We start from the raw sequence: 21,313 nt of genomic DNA on the forward strand, positions 1-21,313 counted from the left end.
TGCGCTTGAATGATGATGTTGGTGAAGAATATTGAGTATACTGTTGATTACCAGGAAAACAAACAAATCTGTCTTGGAAAAAGTATAATCGGAATGGTCTTTAGGAGCGAGAATGGTGAGATTTCATCTCACATACCTTGGACATGTTCTCAGAAGAGCTCCGTTCCTGGTGAAGAACATTATGCTCAGTAAAGCAGACGGTCAGTGAAAATGAGGAAGAGCATCAACAAGGTGGATTGACGCAGTGGCTGCCACAGTGAGCTCCAACATAACAGTGATTGTGAGGATGCCATAGGATGGGCCATGTCATAGTTCTGTACCACATAGGATCCTTCTGAGTCAGAACAAACTGGGTAGTACCTAACAACAACATGATACAGAGTGCGAATTGTTATACATTAGAAACTTTAACTTGTTGCCAATATATTTTTATACTGTCATTTTGTTAGGATGTTCAGTAAAGTTTATTCTTTTTATCATTTAAGTCTTTCTTGAGAGCAGCTTATGTTTACACAAAACTTACAAATTTAGATATATTTCCTCAAGGAAAGATCTGAAAATTTTATTAAAATGGGAAAAAATAACACTTGTAATTCCAGGAATTGTATATTAATTTACAAAGAATCTTAATAGAAAAAATTATAACTACTACTGTAATTAAAAATATTAAATTACTTCATTGCTTCAAATTATTTTTCTGTCTCACTTGTTTTGTTTTATATATTCTTGTGTTTTAGGGTAATCTTTGCCAAGCATTATATTCTAAAGATTTTTTTCAATTGCAATTTGATGGAACTTCAAAAAGTTCATGGAAAAATAGAGTTTCAAGGCAATAGAATTTTTCCACAAACATATAGATGTCCCTGTATACATACAGAACTGAGAAAATGATTTGTAAAGTTTTGAAAAAAGACAAACAGGGTAAAAAGTATTAATTGTGTGATAATGTTACCACCAAACAGGCTGTACTGTTTTACATTCTCACCAATAGTTTCAGATGGCTCTAGTTTCTAGTACTAGATGGAATAAAATAGAAATTCCTTAAATCAAACTTAATATTTATATTCAATTCACATCTGACAAGGATGCCAAAATAGTTCAATGGGGAAAAAATAGTCTTTTCAATAAATAGTGCTGGACAACTGGTTATCTACATGAAGAAGAATGAAAGAAGGTGGATCCACCCTCATATACTATGTAACAAAACTTAGCTTACATGTTAGAGCTAAAATCCCCCAAAACAAAAAAATGTAGAAGAAAGTGTTGGTGTAAACCTTTATGGTTTTGGATTTGACAATGGATTCTTAGCAATGGCATTTAAAGCACAGCAATGAAATAATATAAATGACACTTTGTCACAATGGATGTTTCTGCTTCCAAGGATTTCATAAACTAAAATGACTGAACAGAATGGGAGAAAATACTTGCAAATGAGACATCTAATAAGGGTCTAGTGTTCAGAATACTCTATTATTAAGTGTGAAATGAACTTGTATGGCATTGAAGACTCCAAAGTCTACTTCAGTTTTACTTTTCCTCCTTTTTTAGCCAGTCAGACCAATATTTTGATCTGAGAGGTAAGGAATCTGGACGTTTTTTCTTTTTCTCTGGAAGCAAATTTCTGTCTGTCTGTCTGTCTATATCTATCTGTCTGTCTCTGTCTGTCTGTCTGTCTGTCTATCTGTCTGTCTGTCTGTCTGTCTGTCTATCTATCTAATCTACCTACTTATTTATTTTTCATGTTAAACTCTCCATTTTTTTGCACACACACCCTCCTCCCAGCCCCTTCAGAATACATTAAAAAGCAAAATTTCTTACTACTGCTTACACTCTAGTCATAGTGACTCTCTATAGGGTTTCTGAGGCTGTAAATTTTTATGGAAACACCTAGCCTCATATTTCTCCTACAGAGCAGCTACTAGGTTTGAGCTGCTCACCTTATGGTTGACAGTTTAATATTTTTTCCTGACAGCATACAAACCAAGAATAAAAAGGTAAATAATTCAATTTAAAGATGGACAAAGTAGATGTTTCTCCAAAGAGGTTACGCAAATGGCCAATAAGCAAATTAATATTCAACATCATTAGCCATCACGGCAAATCAAAGCTACATTGAAATACTGCTCATACTACCTTAAAGGACTGTACTTACAAGCAGAAGCACAGAACAGTTGTTGGCAAAGATAGGGAGACATTAGAATCTTCATAAATTGCTGATGTGAATGGTGCAGTCACTTGGAATAAAAATCTGACAGTTAACATGTTAAGCATAGAGTTATCACATGATTCCAATTTTCCATCCTTTAGTATGTACCCAAGCGGGATCTACGGTCAACACCCATGGAATCAGCAGTCAGGAAATCTAAGGGCGTGTTGCATTGGGAAAATCAACAGCAAAGGACTTCATGAAAGTCTTACAAAGCAAAGATGGCACCTTAGAGACTAAGGCATACCCAACCCGTGCCATGGTCATTTTAATTTCCTCATTTATATGCAAAAGCTGTATAAGACTGAAGCAGAACTGAGGCCTTTGAATTAGGATATTGATGAAGAGTATTGAATGTGCCCTTCAGCGCCAGAAGAACCAATACATATTCTGGGATTGGGAGAAGTACAATCAGAATGTTACTTAGAAGCGAGAATGGTGAGACATCATCTCACGTACTTTGGGCATGTTATCAGGAGTGATCTGTCCCTAGAGAAGAGCATCATATTTGGTAAAGTAGGAGGTCATTGATAAAGAGGGAGACCCTCAGCAAAATGGATCGACACAGTGCTTGTAACAATGGACTCATGCACATGAATGATTCTGAGAATGGTCGAGTGGATGGTGCAGAATGGAGCTCCGGGCAGTGTTTTGTTCTGTTGTTAATAGGAAACCCATTAAGTCAGGATTTGCTCTGCAGCACCTAACAGCAACAACAACGTCTTCCTGTCCCTGTCTGTCTGTCTTCCTACCTACCTACCGATTGACTGCCTGCCTGCCTGCCTGCCTATCTACCATCTACCTACCTACCTATCTGGAGAGTGTGGATTGTATTAAACCTATCAGTGCCTTAAAACACAATGAACATAAAAACAAAATGAACACGTCTGATTTTTCTTTTCTTAATAGGCAATTCGAAGTTTTCAAGTGGCCCTTCACATCTACCCACTGAACCCTGAAATCTGGAAAGAAGACCTGTCCTGGGCAAGGGCGCTGCACGAGCAGCAGAAGGCGGCACAGAGGATTGAAAGCAGTGTGGCCCCGGCCGACGTACCCCACTTCTCACCCAAGTCAATTCCTGACTATGACTTTGAAAGTGATGAGATTGTTGCTGTTTGTGCTGCAATTGCAGAGAAACAGAAGACAGAAGTTTCGGCAAATAAAACCATGGTCATTGTGTCTGCTTCAGGGACAGTAGAGACTGTAACTGAAAAGGAAGATTGTGCTACCACACCAGATGGCTCTGTTTTTATCAAAGCCCGATGAAGCAGTATGCAGCCCAGGAAGTTTTTGAATCTCTGTTTGAGATGATCACTTACAGTTTTAGACATAGGGACATTTCCTCTGGAGAAACGGGACAAAACACCTGCTTGTAACATAAGCTTTGCAGATGAGGCATATGAAAACTATGTGGTAGAATTACTGTATAGTGTTTGCACTGTGCTTTGATAAGCTATGACTTATATTCCTTAAAATGAAAATTCTGAGTAAAAAGGTTTTTGGTTAATTTAATCAAAATAGATGAATAGATACATTATAAACATATACAACTTGAGGAATGAATTGTAAATAATTTAATGGCTAGTGTTTTTAAAATGTTGACTTAGGGACTTTTGTTTTACAATAAAAGAAGTTTGTGAATTCTTTCTCTCTTAAAAGTCTACTATCCTTCGTATTCACTTTTCTTGTTTCTTCTCCTGCCTTCATTACAGTAAGCCTAAAACAAGTTTGAATATTTTTGATACTCATTTTGAGCCAAAGTTGTTATTGTTTGGACTCTTTAAAAGTTTGGCTGAAAATGCATGCAAATGTATACTACATTCTGAACATTTTCTGAAGTTGCTTTTAAATATGAATTGTGCTTTTGATTTTGTCTTTAAAGTTATAACAATGACAGTTGCCTCCTTCGGTGTCTGTTCTGTGAAGTGCTGACAAATGTCAGAATGATGATTTTACTTTTTAAATTATCACTGCAAGTAAGAGTAGTTCTGCCCATATAGAATCATTTATAAAACGTACATTTGTAAAAAAGGTGAATGGCTTTCATAGATCCACCACCACAAATTGTACTGCTCCATTGTCCCAGTCAAAAGCACTATTTTGTTTTCCTTAATTTTAAAAGCTTACTATCTGTGAAGATAATTTATTTCTTGTTTCTAACTTTCCTGTTGATGGTTTAGAATTCTTCCCTAAGATAACTTTTTCTGAACTAGTCAGTTAAATAAGAAATGATCACATTTTAAAATGAATTGTATCTTCCTAAAAACACAAGTAGGGATACTGTTTTTAGAATGTCAGTGAGTGAATAACTTGAGCACAAAATTTGTAGAAACTAAAATATGTTTTTACAGTACAGGCATACCTCAAAGATATTGCTGGGTTTTTTTCACACCAGTGCAGTACAACAAATTTCACAATAAAGAGTCACAAGAAAATTTTGGTTCCTAAGTACATTTAAAATTATGTTTGTCTATTAAGTGTGCAATAGGATTATGAAAAAGATGAAATACTGTGAAAATTACCAAAATATGATACTGAGACACAAAGTAAACACATATTGGAAAAATGGCAGCAGTGGACTTGCTTGATATAGGGGTGTGCTACAGACCTTCAGTAAAAAACATCTGCAGTGCTCATAAAGCAAAGTAACATAAAATAAGGTATACCTGTACAATCCTATGAGAGAATGCTAGAGTAAATATGTCACTGAAAGGCCAAAATTGCATTTTGGCAATCTGAGTTGTACTTATGTATATTTTAGTATAATTATATAGAACTGCTTGGTACTTGTTTCAGACACTCAGGAAGATAGTGAAATGAGACTGGTTTTTATCTTTGTTAGGGAAGAAAACAGCTTTATGTTATGGGATTTTGCCTAGCCTTGTTGCCATGTGTAAGTAATACTATCTAATTTTCTGACTCAATTTTTAAAATTTTGTTTTGACAATGCTTGTCTCTGTTTTCTAGAGTTGTAGAAGTCAGCACTTAACTTGTACAGTATTTCATTTTTCTGTAGTTATATCAGAAAGTTCTGGTTAGAAGGATTATATTTATAGTGATCAAAATGCAAACATGGGTTCCATTTTATTTTGTCTAATAAGGCATCTTGTCCAAAGAGTAGCTGGGGATCCAGAGAAGTGAACACAAAAAAATCATACATTTTTTTATTAAAGGATATGTGTTTACTGTGTAATTAGTGAATAAAAAATTTCCCCATGCATTTTGAAGATTTTCTATTTTATGTTGTTAGCCTTGGACAAAGAAGATAGATTCACTTCTTTCAGATACAAAAGATAATGTCTGCATAGCATCTTGCATGATGCCTAGAAAATGAAGTGCTTAGTAAACAAAGAGCTTAAATTGGTTTTGAGGACCTCCTTTTTTGGTTTTAAGAGGGCAAGAACTGTTTCATAGTTATTTCCTTATGTGAAAGTGAGATATCACTACATCTGATAATAGGATACATAGTAACACGTTTCATATCATTATTGGTATAGGTTCTTGTTAGGTGCTATCTAGTTGGTTCCAGCCGTAAACAACCCTAAGCACAAAAGAACAAACCACTGCCCAGTCCTGTGCTGTCCTGTGCTTGAACCCATTGTTGAAGCCACTTTGCTCATCTCATGGAGGGCCTTTTTTTGTTGTTGCCCCTCCACTTTGCCAAGCATGATGCCCTTCTCTAGGGCCGTCTTTCCTGACAGCTTTCCCAAAGTATGTAAGTCAAGTCTTGCCGTCCTTGCATCTCAGGAGTACTGTGACCGTACTTCTTCCCAGACACATGGGTTTGTCCTTTTAGCAGTCCATGGTACTGTCAGTATTCTCCAGCACCACATTTCAAAAACAGCAATTCCTCTTTGGTTTCCTTTTTCAATGCCCAACTTTCACATGCATGTGAGGCAATTGAAATGACTATGGCTTGGGTCCTGAAAGTAACCTTGCTGCTTTTCACCACTTGCAGCATGTGTTGATCTCTTGACTGCTGCTTCCATGAACTTTGATTGTGAATTTAAGTAAGAAAAAAATCCTTGACAACTTCAAACTTTTCTCCATTTATCATGATGTTACTTATTGGTCAAGTTGTGAGGATTTAGGCTTTCTTTACTTTCAGTTGTGATCCATCCTGAAGGTTGCAATCCTGGTATCTTCATCAGGAAGTACGTTAAGTCCTCTGCATTTTCATCAAGCAAGATTGTGTCATCTGCATATCGAAGGTTATCAATAAGCCTTCATCCAATCCTGCTGCCTCACTTTTCTTATAATCCAGCTCCTCTGATGATTTGCTCACCATACAGTTTAAGTATGTATTGTGGGAGGATACAACCCTGATGCACATCCTTTGTGTTAGACCGGGTTGACCAGAGAAGCAAATCCAGGGACATTCATGATTAGAAAGAATTTTATATCAAAGAATAATTGTATATCAAGAAAATAGCCCAGCCTAGTCCCGATCAAGTCCATATTAGCTCATATGTCCGATACCAGTCCATAAATTCCTCCTCAGACTTACACAGCACATACAATAATGCCAAATGCAGGAAGATCACAGACCAGTGGGTGAAAAGTCTTGTGGATCCAATGCTGGTGGATGCATCCTAACTTGACACAGGCCTCCACATAGCTCCTCTAGCTCTCTGAGTGTCTTCACAGGAAGGTGAAGCAGAGAGGAGCGTCCCAGCATCCTCACGAGAAGGCCACACCCTCAAGGAGGCATCATCAGGCCGTGCTAGACTTCACCCCTACACTTATTTATCATGTTGACATGAAATTATGTAACTACCCACATCCTTCCTGATTTTAAATCATGCAGTATTTCCTTGTTCTTTTCTCACAATTGCCCCTTGATTCATGTATAAACTCCACATACCCACATCCTTCCTGATTTTAAATCATGCAGTATTTCCTTGTTCTTTTCTCACAATTGCCCCTTGATTCATGTATAAACTCCACATGAAGGCAATTATGTGTTCTAGAATTCTCAAGGCTATCCATAGTTTTACGATCCACAGAGTCGAATACCTTGCCATAGAACACAAGTAAACATCTTTCTGGTGTGTTCTGCTTTCAACCAAGATCCATTTGACACCAGGAATGATATCCCTTGTTTTATGTCCTCTCTTGAATCTGGCCTGAACATATGGCAGCTCCCTGTCCATATACTACTGCAACTGTTGGATGATCTTCAAGTTTTTACTGGTATGTGGAGTCAGTAATATTATTCTGTAGTCTGAGCACTCCGTTAGGCCACCTTCCTCTGGAACGGTGCAAACCCGGATCTCTTCTAGTCCGTTGGCCGCGAGCTCTTCCAGATTTGCTGTCGTCGATGAGTGAGTTGTAGTGCTTCACAGCTTATTGAAACGCTTTAATTGTTATTCCATTAAACCTATGAACCTCATCTTTGGCTAATGTTGTTACTGCAGCTTAAACTTCCGTCAACACCACCGATTCTCATACACTTCCTCCTAAAATGGTTGAATGTCGTTTAGTTCTTTTTGGTACAATGACTGTGTATTCTTTCCATTTTCTTTTGATGTGTCCTGTAGCTTTCAATATTTTGCTATTAATTTTTTTTAATCTTTCATTATTGCAACTTGAGGCTTGAACTTTTTCTCGAGTTCTTTCCGTTTCAAATGTCTTGAGCATGTTCTTCATTTTGGTTTTCTAATGCTACAGCTGGCACATTTCATGATAATATTTAACTCTTTCTTCTTGCACTTCCCTTTGAATATTTCTCTTCAGCTCTTTGACTTCATCATTTTTTCCATTTGCCTTAGCTAATCTATAATTCAGTCTCTTCTGACATCCACTCTGATCTTTCTTTCTCGTCTTTTTAATCACCCTTTGCTTTCTTCAAGACAGATGTCCTCGTGGAGGGAGGGTGGGGTGGAAAGGGGGAACCAATTACAAGGATCTACATACAACCTCTTCCCTGGGGAATGGACAACAGAAAAATGGGTGAAGGGAGATGTTGGACAGTGCAAGATATGACAAAACAATAATATATAAATTATCTAGGGTTTTTGAGGGGGAGAGAGCGGCAAATGTTTTGCGAATGATGAGGGCAATGAATGTACAAATGTACTTTACACAATTGATGTATGTATGGATTGTGATAAGAGTGTATGAGCCCCTAATAAAATGATTTAAAAAAACAAAGATGTTCTTAAAAAAAAATGTTCTTCACATCCTCCCACAGCTCACCCACAGTTCAGGTCTTCTGTCATTAGTGTTCAATGCATAAAATCTGTTCTTGAGATGTTCTTGAAATTCAGGTGGGCCAGTGTCAAGGTAGTAGTTGGGCTCTAGTGAACTTGTTTTAAGTTTCTTCAGATTGAACTTGAGTCCCCATACGGTCAATTGATGATCTGCTCCACAATCAGCCCCTGGCTGGTGTTAGCTGCTGATACTGAGCTGCTCCATTTCCTCTTCCCACAGATGTAGCCAAGCTGGTGTCTAATTATTCCGTCTAAGGAGGTCTACGTGTATAGTAGCCATTTTTGTTGTTGGTTTCTCCTAAGAACAAACCATTGATCTTGCAAAATTCTATCATGCAATCTCCATCTTATTTTCAATTACTAAGGCCATGTTTTCCAACTCTTGTTTCTTCCTCTTTGTTTCCAACTTTTGTATTCCAATCACCAGTATTTATCAGTGCACCTTGATTGCATGTTTAATCAATTTCAGGATGAAGAATTTGGCAAAATTCTTCAATTTCTTCATTACTGGGTTTGTGGTTGGTGCATAAACGTGAATAATAGTCATATTTTTTGAATTTACTTGAAGGCAGATAGATATAATCCTCTCACAGACAGCATTGTTCTGATCTGTTTATATCTTTTTTGGATAATGAATACAGTGCCATTCCTCTTGATTATGTTATTTCTGGCATAGCCATTTGATTTTCTGATTCAAAATGGCTAATACAGTCTACTTCAGTTAACTAATGTCTAGGATATCAATTTGTATGCATCCCATTTCACTTTTGATGACTTCCAAATTTCCTAGATTCATACTTTGCACATTCTAAATTTGGATTATTAGTAGATTTCTGCAGTTGTTTCTATATACCTTGAGTTCTGCTCCGTCAGCAAATGAAGATCCTGAAGGCTCCACTTCCACAGGCTTTCCTCCATTCATGTCACCATGGTGGACTCTCCTTTGAGAATCAGCTCCTCCTTAGGCATATTTCAAGGGCCTTCCAACCATGGGGCCCATCTGCCAGCCCTGTCTCTGACAGTGTGCTGCTTCCATTCATTAGGCTTTCAATATTTGACAATGTTTCCAGCCTGTGCGAAGGGTCTTCTATTGGTATTTCTGTCAAAGTGGGCAGCTGACTCCTTCTTTGTAGTCTTTTCTTAGTCTGGAAGGTCCTTTGAGTCCTGTTCATTTGGGTGACCTTGCTGACATCTGAAATACGAACGACATAGTTCCCAGCATTACAACAACACACAAACCACTATAGTAGGACATACTGACAGACAAGTGGTGTCTTAGCATAAGAGTTATTCATAAATCCCAAAAGACAAGATCAAGGATAAGGTATAACCTCTGTTGTCTGGTCTTTTTCAATTGGTTTCAATTCATAGTAACCCTATGTACACTAGCAAGCCCATGGACAACACTGGTGCCTCCTCTGCCATCTTCATAATCTGCTTCGTTTGAGCCCATTGTAGCCATTGTGTCAATTCGTCTCATTCAATGCCTTCCCCTTTTTGCGGACCCTCTACTAATCATAATGTCCTTCTCTGGCCGATCCTTCTGGTCAGTCTTCAGAACATGACATTAAACCTTGCTGTCCATGTTTCTAATGAACCTTCTGGGTGCACTTCTACATGGATTTCTGCTTTCTTCTGGCAGTCCATGGCATAATTCTTTCAGCCGAGATCACCTCTCATCAGCAATGACATTCTTTATTCCATGTCCACTTCTGAAATGTGGTTTGAATTTTTATCTGTTCCCTGTCAGTGTGCTGCTGCAAGCATTTTTGAACTTAGCAAAATTATACTTGTACGCAATACTAGTGATATTGTTTGGTGACTGACACAACATATCGGATCACACTTTGGAATGGCCAAAATTATGCTTTCAGTCACTGGGCCAGGTAACTCTTCTCTGAATTTCTTGGCACAGACTTGTGAGTTCTTCTAGCATTAGATCCATTTATTGAAAAATTTTGATTGGTATTCTGTGCATGTTTAAAGCCTTATTTTTCACCAATGCCTTTGTTGCAGCTTGGACTTCTTGCAGTACCATCAGATCTTGATCATATGCTACCTCTTGAAATAGTGAAACGTCAACCAATTCGTGATGCAGTGTTATTTATCCCATCTTCTTATGGAACTTCCTATGTTGTCAAATCCAATCAATATAACTATCATTCAGATTTATGCACTGACCCCAAGGGCTAGTGAAGAACCTGAAGAATTCTACCAATGACTTCAGTCAGAATTTGACCAAACATGCAATCTAGGTGCACCATAATTATTGGTGATTGGAAGGCAAAAGTTGGAAACAAAGAGGAAGAAACAGCACTGAAAAATAAAGACTTGGTGATAGACATGAAGCTGGAGTTCACATGGTAGAATTTCCTTAAAACAACTCGTTCACAGCAAATACCTTTTTTTAACAACATAAAATGCACATGGACTTCCCTAAATGGAAGACACAGAAATCAACTTGACTACATCTGTGGGAAGACACAATGGAGAAGTTCAATATCAGGAGCTAATCTAGGCCAGGGGCTGACTGTGGGACAGATCATCAATTGCTCATATGTAAATTCAGTATAAAGTTGAGGAAAATTAAAGCAAATCCAGGAGAGTCTATCCCACCTGCATTTCTAGAACTTCCCAGGAACAGATTTGATTCATTGAACACTAATGACAGAAGACCGGATAAGCTGCGGGAGGACATCAAGAACATTCAAGAAGAGAGCAAAAGGTCATTCAAAAGACAAGAAAGATAGATCAAAGTTGATGTCAGACAAGACTCTGAACTTGCTCTTAATCATAGAGTAGCTAAAGCAAATGGAAGAAATGATGGAGTCATAGAGCTGAGTAGAAAGTTTCTAAGGGCAGCTCAAGAAGACACAGTAAAATATTATGAAAGAACTAGAATTAAAAACCAAAAGGGAAGAAAATGCCCCACATGCCTTAAACGGAAAGAACTCAAGGAAAAGTCAAACCTTGTGTTGCAATATTGAAAGGTTGTATGGGCAAAATATTGAACTATGCAGGAAGCATCAAAAGAAGATAGAATACAAAGAGTCGCAAAGAACTATTCAACATTAAACCATTTCAGGAGGTAATGTATGAGTAAGAACCAATGATGCTGAAGGAAGAAGTTCAAGCAGCTATGAAAGCATTAGCCCCAAACAAGGGTCCAGGAATTGATGGAATGCCAAATGAAATGTTTAAACAGGCCGATCAAGTACTGGAAGCACTCTCTCGTCTATGCCAGGGAATTTAAAAGAGCGACTTTGTCAACTGACTGAAAAGATCCATATTTGTGCCCATTCCAAAGAAAGGTGACCCACAGAGGAAGGGGGAACCAATTGCAATGATAAACACATAAACCCCGTCCTGCCCCCTTAAGGGGAATGAACAACAGAAACCATGGGGGAAGGGAGACAGAGGTTGGTGTAAGATATGAAAATAATTTATAATTTATCAAGGGGGTCACGAGGGTGGGGAGGTGGAGGGAAGGGAAAAAAGAGGAGCAGCTAACAAGGCCTCAATAGAAAGTAAATGTCTAGAAAAGAATGATGGCAACATATGTACAAATATGCTTGATACAAATGATGTATGGATTGTTATAAGAGTTGTAAGAGCCCCCAATAAAGTTATCTTTTAGTGGTGAAGAAAGCAGATGGTGCCCGGCTATCAAATGATACAGCATCTGGGGTCTTAAAGGCTTGAAGACAAACAGGTGGCCATCTAGCTAAGAAACAACAAAACCCACAAAGAAGAAGCACACCAGCCTACCCGACACGAATGCTGAAGACAAAGCGGGTACATAAGCAAATGCGGTGAAGAAAGCTGATGGTACCAAGCTGTCAAATTACACAGAATATGGGGTCCCACATGCTGGAAGATAAACCAGGGGCCATCTAACTGAGAAACAACAAAGCCCACATGGAAGAAGCACACCAGCCTGTAAGATGACAAGGCGGCGAAGGGGTCAAGTATCAGGCATCAAAGACCCAAAACAAAAAAAAAAAAACATCATAACATTGTGAATGAGGGGGAGTGCAGAGTGGGGACCCAGGGCCCATCTGGGAGAAATTGGACATCCCCTTGCAGAAGGGCTGCGGGGAGGAGAAGAGCAAATGAGAGTGCAGTGTAGTAACGATGAAATATGCAATTTCCCTCTAGTTCTTAAATGCTTCCTCCACCCCACTACCATGATCCCAATTCTATCTTACATATCCGGCTCGACCGGAGGATGTGCACTGGCTCAGATAGGAACTGGACATACAGTGAACCCAGGACAGATGAACCCACCAGGACCAGTGGAGAGAGTGGCGATGGCAGGAGGGTGGAGGGAAGGAGAGGGAGAAGGGGGGAACAGAGGACAAGGTTTACATGCGGCCTCCTCCCTGGGGGACAGAAAGCAGAGAAGTGGGTGAGGGAGACTTTGGATGGGGTAAGATATGATAAAATAATAATAATTTATAAGTTACCAGGGGGGAGAGGGGAGCGGGAAGGGAGGGAGAAAAATGAGATGACACCAGGGGCTCAAGTGGAAAGCAGGTGTTGTAAGAATGATGAAGTCAACATATGTACTAATGTGCTGGACATGAATGTACAGATTGTGATGAGTTGTATGAGCCCCTAATAAAATGATTATTTAATTTAAAAAAGTGATCTTTTAATTAAAAAAAAGTGACCCACAACAAAATGCCAAAATTATAGAACAAATATAATTAATGCCTTTTTAAAAAAAGATTATTTTTGGGGGGACTCTTACAGCTCTTATGACAATCCATCCATCAGTTGTATCAAGCATATTTGTACATATGTTGCCATCATTTTTTTCTAAACAGTAATATCTTGTTAAGTAAAATTTTGCTGAAGTCTGTTCAACAGTGGTTGCAGCAGGACATTGAAAGATGATGTGGAATAAGGGATATCATTCCTGATGTCAAATTGATCTTGGCTGAAAGCACAGAATGCCAGAAAAAACGTTTACTTGTGATTTTTTCACAATGCAAAGGCATTCGACTGTGGGTCATAACGATTGTGGATAACCTTGAAAAGAATGGAAATTCCAGAATGCTTCTTTAGGCTCATGTGGCACTTGTATGTGGGTCCAGAGGCAACTGTAAGTACAGGACAAAGGGATATTGCATGGTTTAAAGTCAGAAGTGTGGGTCAGAGTTGTATCTTCCATATTTATTCAATCTGCTGAGCAAATAATCAAGCTGGCTATATGAAGAAGATGTGGCATCAGGTTTGGAGGAAGGCTTATTAACTACTTGTGATGTGCAGGTGACACAACCTTGCCTGCTGAAAATGTTGAGGACTTGACCTTCAGTATGGATTACAACTCAATGTAAAGAAGACCAAAGTCTTCACAACTTGACCAATAGGTAGCACCATGATAAATGGAGAAAAAATTGAAGTTGTCAAGGATTTCATCTTGTTTGGACCCACAATCAGAGCTCATAGGAGCAGCAATAAAGAGATCCAAAGATGAGTTGCATTAAGTAAATCTGCTGTATAGGACCCCTAGAGTATTAAAAAGCAAGGACATTACTTTGAAGACTAAGGTGTGCCACTTGACCTAAGCCATGATATTTTCAATAGCCTCATATGTACATTGCATAAAGAATACTGAAGAATTGATACTTTTGAATTGTGGTGCTGGCAAAGAATATTGAAAGTACCATGACGTGCTAAAAGGACAAATGGATCTGTCTTGGAAGAAGTACGGCCAGAGTGCTGGGTAGAGGCAAAGATGACAAGACTTCATCTTAACATACGTTGGCTATGTTAGGAGAAACTAGTCCCTGGAGAAGGACAGCATGTTTGGTAGAGGGACAATGAAGGGAGCAAGGCCCTCAGCGAGCTGGACTGACCCCATGGCTGCAGCCAGGGGCTCAGGCTCGGGAACAGTTGTGAGGCTGGGGCAGCACTGGGCAGGGTTTGCTGCACAGTGTGCAGTCTGTTGTGCACAGGGTCGCTGAGGGCTGGAACCAGCTCGATGGCACCTAAGAACAGCCAACAAAGCAAATTTGCATTCCTGAAATAAACTCTTAGTTGTATTTAATATATTACGCTTTTTATTTATAGCTTGATCCAAATGATATTTTATTTGTCAAGACTTCTATGTCTCTTATGTTCATGAAGGATGTTGGTCCGTCATTATTATTTCTGGTTTTGAAATCAGGGCAATTCAAACTTCATTAAAAAGTTAGGTGGTATTTTAACGTACTACATTTTTTGGGATAGATTTGTATAGTTTGGTATCATCTCTTTCTGAATTCAGAAGTTAAGTCACTTTGGCTTTTTTTTTTTTTTTGGCATTTTCTTTTTGATACCATTTTAAATTATGAATTAAAATGTAAAAAGCTATCGTGTTGTTGTTAGTTGTTTTTGAATTGATTCTTTCTTGGTGAACCCGTGTATAGATATAGTGAATTATAGTACATTTTGGGTATCACCCAAAACTTATAATACTATAAGAATAGTACGATTAACTCAAGATTTTAAAAAGTCCATCTATTTAAACAGTTGATAGCCTCTTCATCTTTTGAACATGTAGGTTTTCTTTCTTTTTTTAAATTTAGAAAGTGCTCGACTGCTGACTAAAATAGTGCTTTGAACCCACCAGCTGCTCCTTGGGAGAAAGATGTAGCATTGTACTTTTACACATATCAAACCTTAGAAACGTTATGGGGCACTTGTGCACTCTGCCTTGCAAGATTCACTCGGCTACACCGTTTGGTTTGTGAGTCCTGTATTCTTCAGACTTGTGAACATTTGATAGTGTTGTTGTTCTTCTGTACCTTTTATTTCTTGTAAATTGGTGCTTACACCTAGGAGTTTGATCAGGTTCAATTTGGGGGCAAGGGGCGTCCTTGAGGACTTCTACTAGGAGTGGCTTCCACTGAGTCCTTGCCCTGGGAGTCCCTTTGTAATGTCAGCAGTCGCACATTATCTCTGATTGCAGACCTAATGGCACGTGATTGCCCACTGAGGAAAAGATGGCAGAAAAGCGCATCTGGTTCAAACTTCTGAAATATTCAATTTCACCATGCTAGCCAATGCTTAAGAACAGCGGTTCTCAACCTGTGGTTTGTGACCCCTTTGGGGGTTGAAAGACCCTTTCACAGGGGTCGCCCAATTCATAACAGTAGCAAAATTACAGTTATGAAGTAGCAACGGCAATACTTTTATGGTTTTGGGGGTCACCACAACATGAGGAACTGTATTAAAGGGTCACGGCATTAGGAAGGTTGAGAACCACTGCCTTAGAAAGGAAGGAAGAAATGTGATAAAATGTTACCAACTGCAGATTCTGAGCACAGCATTAAAAGATAAGGAATACTTCCAGCACACAGAGCTTGGTTTCTAAATACCATTCTGCACCAAGTGGAGCGAGAGCTTTGTAGTGTTCTTGTAACTTTTCTCTGAAAAACTAAAAAAAAAAAAAAATTCAATCTAATAGGATACAGAAATGAAATGACCCAAAGCAAACACAAATCACACAAGTTTTCCAAAAGTGAAGATATGGAACTCAGATTGAGTGTATTTATTTACCGAAATCTCCAAAATTATTTCAGTTGGTTCAACTTCTTGAAATAGTATCAATATCAGGCTCAGAATTTCATTACAACCAATCAAGAAATTCACAAAAACACTTTAAGCAACAAAACATGCTTAACATTTCTTTTACAAAGGTCTTTCAAACATGTGTACACTATGATTGGGGATCACACAAAGCTTAAAGGGTGCCCAAGTTCTGCACCCTGTATGTTGTTGATAAACAACACGGACACCTGTGAAAGGGCATTCACCCCACATTTCAAATTAAGCTTCACAAGGGCACAGCTTGCCCTCTGCGTAAAATGTGCAGTGTATTTCTATGCAATTCCCTAGAAAAGTAAAACTATACATACTTTTTGGGGAGGTGGTGGAGGAGCCAAGCAGCTTAGACTTTTTACTTTTAGATGACACATTTCAATTATTGGCTATTTCCTACAGATTTATGTACAATTTTTAAAAGTATCAGTTAGTGGGACAAAATTTGAAAATATTGACCAGGATGTTTGTTAGGCTCACCTGAAATCACAGTTTTCTGGATAAATAAATGTAGCCTCACTAAACATTTCTCACTATATATATTACATAGTGAGAAGTTTAATAGTTCGGACTCTATTCACGTTTGGAAAGAAGTTTAATAGTTTGGACTACAATATATTCATATTTTAAATAGTATATATATATATATATTTTTTATTCTTTAGAACTTTCTTAGAAATGCATCTCTTTTATAGATAGTAATCTCACTGAATTTTCAATACTTTGGCCTGAACTTGCTTAAGACAAAAAATATCTAAGATCTTCAACTTCAGCTGGTTATACTGAGAGGAAAGGGGCAACCATATTTTATATACCTTGTATTAACAATAAACCTTCTCATAGAGAAGAAAATACTTTAAATACTTTAAATCATATGTACAACAATAAAAATTCACATTTTCATGCTTGAGTGAGACATTGAAGTCATCCCAAAGGTAGGCCTCCTAGTTTGTTGGAGTAGAGCCCTTCAAATGCCTGGCCCCAGGAGCCCTGTGGGCTGGCGTAGTGGTTACGCATAGGGCTGCTAACCACAGAGCCAGCAGCTGGAAGGCACCAGCTGTTCTTCGGGAGAAAGATGAGGCTCTCTACTCCTGTAATGAGTTAGTCTTGGAAAACCACAGGGGCAGCTCGCCTCTGTCCTGCAGTCGGACTCGACTGGACGGCAGTGAGAAATACCTGGTCCTGTGCTGTGTGCCACACCGAGAACTCCGGATGCCGTGGAAATAGCAACCTTTCTGCTGTCCTCCCATCCAGTGGAGACATAGGGCAGATCTTCCCAGGGGTTGACTTCTGACAGCAGTCCTGTGGCACGGAGGTGTGGCAACCAATGTGCTGCAGTCCTTGGGACACATGTGAATGGAATTCTTAGTTCGGAAAGTGCTCCAAAGCCAGGATGTTCTCTTGTGCGGCTCATAGGAAGAAAGTAGCCCTTCTGAGCACAGATCAATGCGGCGTTTCTATGTCTATTGCACGGGATCTAATAAGGTTCAAAAGCAGTGCTGTATTTTTTCCCCCTTTCTCACCCACTATATACACTTTTCTGATAAGTTCAGTGTTTCGTTGGGAAACGTGACATGCAGGGAGCTCCCCTTTGGGGCGGCCTCAGCCCTGCTGCTCCCACCAACCTCATCCACCAGTAAGACACTCTCCGAGTCCTGCCCCTGGGAGGAGTCTGAGGTCTCGGACATTCGAAAAGTCCTCAGTGAGGTGGTGTCTGTGGGGGCCATGCCCATGCCCATGGCAGGCACTCCTGGCAGCAAATTCCTGCCTCCCAGGCCGTTGTCGCTTAGTTCTGGGAGGTAGAGGAGGGTCTGGGATGTGCTGCTGATCTCCCTCAGCTCCCAGGAGACGAAGGATCGAGAGTGGCCCGACAGGGCGGACGAGGCCCGGCGGCTTTCCGAGCAGGGCTGGCTGGAGCGGTCTGGGCGGCCGCCCCCAATGCGGCAGAAGAGGCACTTGATCTTTTCCACCACCTTCCTCAGCACTGTCTTCCGCAGGAGGATGTATATCCAGGGGTCCAGGATGGGGTTCACAGAAGCAATCCGGATGGCCTGCAAATCGGGGTTCTTGCTGATTTCCTCCAAGCGCTGCTGATACAACTGGTTGATGAACACCCGCACCTGTATGGATGAGATGTCCACACTCATGAGACATGATGAGACTTTTAACTACTGGCGACACACGCCAACGGCAGGTCTATCAATGCAGCGTTAAGTAGATGCCCTCTTCTGGTACCCAGCGCCCAGAAAAGGGCAGCCTGCACAATCAGCAGGGCCTTTGAGCTGGGTTTACGGTGGCACCGTGGCTAAGGCTAAGTGCTCGCGGTTAACGGAGAGGTCCGCCCACCACTGAGCCTGAGGCAGAGGAGACGTGGCGATCTGCTCCCCAAACACTGCAGCCCAGGCAACTCTGCCGGGCGGTTCTACCCTGTCCCACACGGCTGCCCGGAGTCGGAGTCCACTCATCGGTGCCCAACCGTGCAACTTGAACCGTCTTTGGTATATGAAGGGACTTCCGAAAGTTTATATTTTAATTCCATTTTCCCCACGATTTTTCTTGAAGCCCGCTCCTATCTTCCCAAGATCAAAGACGGCCTCACAGCCTTATTCTAGCTGCTGTTGTGTATATTCTAAATGAAACCATGAGACACGTCCCCAGCTTATCAACACAGAACATCCCAGATAGGCCTTTTAAAAAATAATAGAAAGAATCTACTGAAAACGTTTACATCACTATCTAAATACACGGTCCCAAATAACCAGAGATTAGTTGTAATTTTCCCTAAAAGGCAAGGGTCTTTTTCCCAGTTATAATAGTCATTCCTCTAATAAGACACCTTCTCCAATCCATTTCTTTTCACTGAGTTTCTCCCCTGGAACCTAGGCATCAGCTACCAAAGTAGCCCTCCCACGTCCAATTCCTCCCCTCTCCACTTCTTCCTGCAACTGCACTCCGATTATTTCTAGGACAAAGAGCTGATCACACTATTGAGCTGCCGCACCTTCCGCGACTCCTGGCGGCATGCAGAGGACAGTTTTGCACCTCTCTCAACACTGAGAGCTCACGTGCGCCTCGGTGACTTCATCCTGCGACTCCAGTTAGATTCAGTCCCTCCTCTGCTTCTTTGAGGCGCTGTCCACGTGGTGAAATACAGACAGAGACAGACAGTAGAGCTGACAACTCCTTGCACTTTGTGAGCTGTTAGGATCAAGAGCCTAACAGGTAGGTATAGTAAAAAGAAAGTATAATAAAAGGTAGGTATAGTAATAAGGAAGTATACCAAAAAAAACCCTAGAAAGCTATTTGCTATTTTGAATTGCTATTTTGGGCAGTTAAAAAATTCTGCTCTGAATTCATTTTTGTGCATTTCCCATCTTAATAGTAAGTACTTAATGTGGGATAGCCATTGCACTAGCTTCTCAGGACAAAAAGTAACATTTCCCTCCCAAATCCAAACTCACTGCTATCAAGTTGATTCTGCCTGAGAGCGGAAGACTGCTCTTTTGGATTTCTGAGACTGAAAATCTTTATGGGAATATAAAGACTCATCTTTCTTCTGGGGATCAGTTAGTGGGTTTGAACTGCAGACCTTGTGGTTAGCAACCCAACTTATAACTCCCTATACCATCAGTGGTCCTCAAAAGGAACATTAAAACTCCCAAACTCACTGTCAATGAATCTATTCAGACAGAACAGTAGAACAGCCCCTTTGAGTTTTCAAGACTATAAATCTTTACTGCAGCAGAAGGCCTCATCTTTCTCACACGGAGCAGCTGGTAGTTTCAAACTGGTGACCTTGTGGTTGTTAGCAGGCCAATGCATTACCTACTTTGCCATCTCAAAAGTAACGGTAGATCTTTTAAACTCCTCCTTGACGATAGAGTTCAGAGGACAGGAAAGTAGCTCACCTGCCACTGCAGGGTAAGTGAGTGAACCTGGAGTGCTATGAATAGACAGACACGGCCAATCCACACCTGGGGTGGAGGACATCAGAAGACACTTCCTGGAGGAAGAAGAAGCTGTCACCGAGCTCTGATGAAAGACTTGGAGTTTGCTAAATTTAGAAGGAAGGACACAACCTTTCAGATATATGTAAAACCATGTGCAAAGTCATGGGAGAGTGAAATGATATGCCAACATCTGGCAACGTATGAAAAGAGCATGGGTTTGAGTAAACCGAAGGAAGCCATCATCTGATTCCTATCTCAGAAGGACAAACACAGAACCAAAGAGCCCACACACCTGTTGAACAAACATTCTTAAATTTGATCTTCAAACAGTATTTAAAAAAAATCAAATAAAAAATTGAAAAAAAGGTCTTTTAATTCCAATGGGATCATTTATATGAAAACTCCATTTGTAATTCATAAAAAATAGTTGTTTTAAAATACTTGCTATATTTTTCCATGCCCTTTATTATTATCGCTTAGGAAGAGGACACTTAAGAACCATAAACTGGAGAAAGAACAACTGAAAGAGTAGCTGGAGCCATTTAATTTGTGTGGATAAATCACCAAGAAATAGGTTAAATTTTACTTGATTTTTTCTCTTTGAAAAGAGAGGGAAACTTAACAGATATTTTGGAAAGATTCCAATTTGAATAAAAGGAAACTTAAAATGTTTAAAGAAAGACATGATGAACCTGGAAAATTCAACTGATTGAAAGCTATTTCTGGGTGATACTAGATCAAAGAGGTGTATCTGTATTTCGATTTCTTCTTCAACTGAAATTTAGACTGTAACCAGCTATTGGTCCATAATCCTTAATAGACAGATTTCTGTTGTTCTTTTGTTGCTGTTTATTCATTTTGCTCTGTTTGGGGAACTCATTTAATTGCAAAACCTGATCTAAATTTATTTTGGCAACAACACCTGAACTGAACATACTGAAGTTATTTATAGGCTGTCACACTGTTATGAATATTCTTGTTTTGTACCAGTTTCAGTCCTGGTAGGGATATTACATATTACATATGACATTACTAAATGACCTTTGTAAAATCCAAGAAATTCCGAGTTATGAAACACTAAATGTTTTGGATAAAAAATTATGGCCCTATAAAGTTTGTTGAAGAATAAAATGATTAAATGGTTATAATTAAGATGAAATTAGTACTCTGATTGAATGAAGTAGAATAAATATCATATATCCCCACACACACATATAAGCAAATATACATATGCAGTATATGATATCTTCTCTTAAATTTATTTTTAGAAAATACCCTGGGATGGATGATGATACCAAGACAAAAATAATGATTAACTTTTTACTTTTACAAAAGCTGGTAAAGAAATGGTCTTT

General features: G+C 39.5%; 2 protein-coding genes across 2 annotated transcripts in view; one reads left to right on the forward strand and one right to left on the reverse strand.

Moving 5' to 3' along the window:
* TTC33 (tetratricopeptide repeat domain 33) overlaps positions 1 to 5,424 on the forward strand; it is a 56,115-nt gene extending 50,691 nt beyond the window's left edge. Inside the window, exon 4 of the mRNA XM_013008390.2 lies at positions 3,116 to 5,424. Within this exon, the coding sequence (XP_012863844.1) occupies positions 3,116 to 3,472 (357 nt within the window). The 3' untranslated portion in view covers positions 3,473 to 5,424. The remainder of the gene's footprint in view (positions 1 to 3,115) is intronic.
* Positions 5,425 to 15,918: 10,494 nt separating this feature from the next.
* PTGER4 (prostaglandin E receptor 4) overlaps positions 15,919 to 21,313 on the reverse strand; it is a 14,464-nt gene continuing 9,069 nt past the window's right edge. Inside the window, exon 3 of the mRNA XM_004698070.2 lies at positions 15,919 to 18,128. Coding sequence (XP_004698127.1) covers positions 17,535 to 18,128 — 594 coding nt within the window. The 3' untranslated portion in view covers positions 15,919 to 17,534. The remainder of the gene's footprint in view (positions 18,129 to 21,313) is intronic.

Source organism: Echinops telfairi, unplaced genomic scaffold (genome assembly GCF_000313985.2).
Source record: "Echinops telfairi isolate 266 unplaced genomic scaffold, ASM31398v2 ScPeMD7_7469;HRSCAF=8507_1, whole genome shotgun sequence".
NCBI lineage: Eukaryota > Metazoa > Chordata > Mammalia > Afrosoricida > Tenrecidae > Echinops > Echinops telfairi.